The sequence below is a fragment of the Varanus komodoensis genome, unplaced genomic scaffold, assembly GCF_004798865.1.
Source record: "Varanus komodoensis strain SLA01 unplaced genomic scaffold, ASM479886v1 scaffold14_1, whole genome shotgun sequence".
NCBI classification, from domain to species: domain Eukaryota; kingdom Metazoa; phylum Chordata; class Lepidosauria; order Squamata; family Varanidae; genus Varanus; species Varanus komodoensis.
Genome location: NW_025335438.1, coordinates 3,229,774 through 3,234,773, shown reverse-complemented (window position 1 = coordinate 3,234,773; position 5,000 = coordinate 3,229,774). Strand labels below are relative to the sequence as shown.

The 5,000-nt window shown below is 39.8% G+C and overlaps 1 protein-coding gene across 7 annotated transcripts in view; it reads right to left on the bottom strand.

Moving 5' to 3' along the window:
* Positions 1-148: 148 nt before the first annotated feature.
* RUNX1T1 (RUNX1 partner transcriptional co-repressor 1) overlaps positions 149-5,000 on the bottom strand; it is a 156,703-nt gene continuing 151,851 nt past the window's right edge. For all 7 annotated transcript variants that reach the window (XM_044423761.1, XM_044423765.1, XM_044423763.1 and 4 more), the window contains one exon: positions 149-1,913. In XM_044423761.1, the coding sequence (XP_044279696.1) occupies positions 1,638-1,913 (276 nt within the window). In that variant the 3' untranslated portion in view covers positions 149-1,637. The remainder of the gene's footprint in view (positions 1,914-5,000) is intronic.

Below are 5,000 nucleotides of genomic sequence, written 5' to 3'. Positions count from 1 at the left end.
AATTTTGCAAAAAAGAAAAAAAGGGAAAAAAGAGAGAAAAATTAAAAATAACCCACCACTATTCTATCCTACAGATAAAGTTGGTGAAATGGCTCTAGCATCTTTAAAAAGAGTTTGCCCCAAAAAAAGCATGCCTAGGGAGTCATTGTGACAGTGCAAAATACATTTATGTACATCCCTCTTACAAAAACACCAATATGTTAGCATTCCGGGAAGCATGCTAATTTTCAGAATTTTTTTCCCTATAACAGAGTGAAATAGCAGCTCCGAAAGATAGCTTTTTTTTTTTCTTTTCTTTTCTTCAGGACAAACGAAAAAAGAGGGTGGGGGATTTTCTTTTCTCTTTTGAACTACTAGAATCATCACTACTACAGACAGATATAAAAGCAGCATAGAAAGTTACAGGTTTCTCACCTACTAGTAATAAAGAAGACTAAATGTGAGCATGGTTAACTACAATGCATTTCCACATTTGTCCCAACACATTTACAAGAAAAAACACCATTGGGAAATCTCACAGGACAGAAGTGTTTTAACATCAAGAGAACTACTAGATTTTTCCCCATTTTAAATATATTTTTCATTATAAACCCAGACAGGATGGGATGGAAAGAATTTGGAAGGATTCTGGAGCTGGAGTCACCATTTATCATTGCCGTTGATACAAAAATGAATGGAATAGACCCGATTGTCTTACTTGTGGAACCTTGTAAAAAAATTTGAAGCTTTCTTGGGGAGAGGAAACAGGGGAAGGGGTAGAGACAGCTGGTGGACATTGTAGCTGCCAAAATACTAATTAACTGCAGGCCGTGCCCTTAATTCTGTACTAAAAAGAGAAAAAACTCACAAAGAACACCCCAAAAACAAACAAACAAACAAAAAGAATGGAAATGGAGCCGTTTGTACGATGGCAATTTTTTCCCCTTTGCTGCTGTTAAAGTCCTATATCCCACTGCAAATCATCTTCCATTTTTCATTCTGCTGACCTGGATATTATAATTTCATTCAGAAACAAGAAAAAATGAACATCTGTGTCTCCTTCCAATCTGCTGCACATCTGCGTGTTTTTGATGCGGGTCTTCAGAGTTCAGTCAGTAACCCATGGACGCTATTCAACTTCTTATTAAAATGTCTGCTGCTTTATCCAATGCTTGTGCCCTTGAGGGTTTTTCTTTCTTTCTCTCTCTCTCTCTCTCTCGCTTAAAAAAAAATATCCATTATTGTTATAAAGAACATTGTGACTTTATATTATTAGCATTTTTGCTTTCAACAGCAATTAGCAATCTCTTGGTTTGCTGTTTGGTAAAGCATCTGTTAATGAGGTCATCTAGTTTAAAATCCCAGCTACTGGAAAATAACAGGGAGGAGGTCAAATCTATCATTTTGTGTGTGTGTGTCCATGTGTTAAATTATCTGCTCTTCTCAGTTTTCTAAAGAAAAGGTATCTTTGTTATCCAGAAGAAGTCATTATGACCCGTTACTGGCCTTCTGTATTTTACGTCTACCTCAAGATACAGTATAAGTTCTTTTGTAGTATTGAAATATGACAGTTCAGTAAAAAAATTTGAGCATCTGAGGATGAGGAATTTTGTTTTGTATTTTGTTTGCTTTTGTTTTAAGTAGTTCTGTGTTCATTCCTAGCGAGGAGTGGCTTCTATGGTGGATGGAGTTCCAGGGGTGTTTGACCTAGGAGTGGCTGCTGGTGGTGTGTCAATGGGGCTCCCGGCTCCACTGTTGGGTGTTGCAGAGGAACTGACTGCTGGTGTCTCTCCTTGCTGCTGGGCCTGAAGCGTCTGTCCACAGATGTGGTGATGTTTCTCCCAGTCCTTATGTTGGCAAAATGAGCCACAGTATCGCGCCGTATTGCAACCGCTGCAGGTTTCACTAGCTTTCCGGCCACAGTTCCAGCAACTCTGTAGGGAAGGCAGAGAGGGGTGGGGGGGGGTCAATAATTTGGCTGGCATTTTTGACTTCACTATAGCTTAAGGAATCACTATAACGTATGTGTTAACCTATTGTTGGTTTAGCTAAAGGTTTTTAAAATTTAAAATGGAAAGCAACTGTGTTGACTACTTGCACGCAAGCAAAGTTTGACACTTCTTTTTTTCTCCCCAGTTGCAGACAAACTGTTTTGAAAACCCAAGAGAGTTGGTGATACAAGAACAGGGAGTTGGGGAGGAGCCGACTGCAGTTGCCGGCATGTAAGCTTACACATACAGCAGTGAAAAGGGCCTTAGGATTGTGGCCACAGACAAGCATCTATAATGGTCCACATGCTATAAGCCTTCTGGATTTTAATTGTTCATAGAAAGACAGATCCTTGCCATACATACTCCCTTATATTGAATCAGAGAGTTGGTCCATCCACCTCAGTTCCATCTACACTGATTGGTGGTGGGTCTTCGGGATTTCAGACAGGTCTAGTTGAAACTACCACAGATTGAATCTTGGACTTTCTGCATGCCAAACATGTGCTTTACCACTGGGCTATGGACCTTCCTATACAAATAGGGTTCAGCAATGAGAAGTGTTTCTGTTGTCTCTGTGGTCTTACCAAAAGTGCAGCACTGATTTTCCAAGACATATTACTAAAAGCAAAAGTAACAGTAGCCAGAAGCTACTTACATCTAACACTTAAAAGTAAAGAAACTGATGGGCCTCATTTGTAGGCAGTTCCAGTACAGCTGCACCAGTGCTGAGTAGGCTCTGCTTTGGATTACCATCATTAGAACTTCCAGAGGAGGAGGAGGTACCCAAAGCAAAGGCAGAGCCTTTTTAATGAAAGACTGGGAAGATTCATGATGAAGTTAGCATTTGAAATATACTGAACCCTTGCCATTGAGAGAACCCCTGAAATAGTGGGCTGCCTTCCCTCATGGGTAATCTACTGCAGCTTCAATAGGTGGGGTCAAAGCCAGAGGTAGGCAGGGCCACTGAATCGAAGAAATATAGAATCATACAATAGTAGAAATGGAAGTGGGGAGAGAGCCATCAGGTCCAACCCCCTGCTCAGTGCAGGACTCCCAGTTAAACCACCCCCTCAGATGTCTGTCCAGCTGCATGTGGAATGCCTCTAGTATGGGAGAGCCCATCACCTCCCGAGGTCACCGGTTCCATTGTTGTACTGCTCTGACAGTCAGGAAGTTCTTCCTGGTGTTCAGCCAGCAGTGCACTGCCAGGGAAGGGCCAGATTTGTCTTGACAGAAGGTTGTACCAACTGCATGTGGAAGTCTTTTGAAATTACTCTGACGGCTTCATGAAATTAAGCTGACATTGGCAGGTTACTCTAAACAAGAGAAACCCCACATATTCACACGATTCTGGGTGGCAGCAGTAGCTTTTCCTAAAAGACATATGGTAACATGCCAAGTCTTGTAGAGACTTAATTGGCATTTTCAAAAGATCAAGATCAACCTGGGCTTTCCATCATGGCAACTGATTTCTAATCTGGTAATTCTTATAACTTTTACTTGCCATTTATTGTTCTGCTATATTTATATATGATTGCATTTAATTGGTTTCTAAAGTTATATTTTGTGGTATCAGCTGTTTAAATTGAATTTGATATTTGTTTATTAAATTTTTAAAAATGTAAGCCCACCTTTCAGGACTCATGTGCACCCTCTCAAGGTGATTTACAAAAGCTCTAAAACTGATACAACTAAAAATACAGGAATTACAATTTCAGTATTTGAAATCATGATATTAAATAGAAGCATGGAAAGTAAGCTATCCAATTCATCACTTTGAAAAAAAAATCCATAAACAACAAGTTCTAATGTGTGCATTGTAAGGACTGCATGCACAGTTATGCTACCACCAGTGAAATGAGTACTGAAAGCTACCTTCATGAGGTTTCTGGACTTCCCTAAGCTGAAACTGAATGCACAAATCAAGCTGCTGGTGGGTTTCCATTGTAGGTCAAGCAAGCAAGGTTGCATTGGTGGAATTCATTTCTTTTTATTACAAAAGGGATTGTATTTGAACAGCCAAAGTTCCTTCCCTACTTGCATTTCATGGCATCCTCAATTTCTGCTCCCTTTCGCTCCCTGCCAAATGGGAAGCCACCAGAAAGGATGCCTGCTGCTCACTTCCCTCCAGCTTTGCAATGCCAGCTGGATGGCTGGAGCAAAGCCAGCCGATAAGTGAGATTCCTAAACTACAACAGAAATCCCAATTACCAGGAAAGAACAAAGACCTAAATCCAAAACACTGTTTTAAGGAAATTAAACATTTAATCGGAGTCAAGTGGCTTCTTTAGAAAACAGTCCCAGTGTTAGATTTACTCTCTCTTTTTGGCACAGGAATACTTTGGCAGATGCGAGAATAGTTAAGTGTCCAATGCTCATTGTGCTCCCCCCCTCCCGTCGCCCCTTGTTAGATTGAAATCAGATGTATGCAGCATTTCTAACTCAACTCATACCGATTAAGCATGGAGACTAAACTAGGTAATTACAAATGTATGAATTGGGGGGAGGGTGGTATTAACAAAAATTGTTCCCATCTTTTAAAAAAATCTTCTTAAAAGGTGGAATTACCAACATTGAGAAACAGATGTTTTTTAGTGTTTAAATGGTTGGAATACAGTCTCCTTGTCTATCATCAGCTGGCTTTGATTCACTGTCCATGGTTTCAGATTTATTCCACTTACATTTCAGATTGTAGAAGGTTCATCACAGTTTTTATACATTATTTTATTTTGAAAATAAAAGATAATCAGAATGAAAAAGAAGTTTCCAAAATTGCAAGTGTCACAACAATGGGAGATTTCCTATAGTACATAGAACACAGATTGTGCTGAGTTTACTATTAAGCTCATGATACTTTAGTTGCAAACCACCAAATACTGCAACTGTATAGTTCCATTCAATTCCATAAAGCCAAAGCAAGACTTCTATCCAAACCTCACTGAATGGAAATGACTGTTGCAGCTGTTACTAGTATTTTCTGTGTCCCAGGAATGCTCTTATGGCTATACCTTCCCTCTGGAAACCAGCATC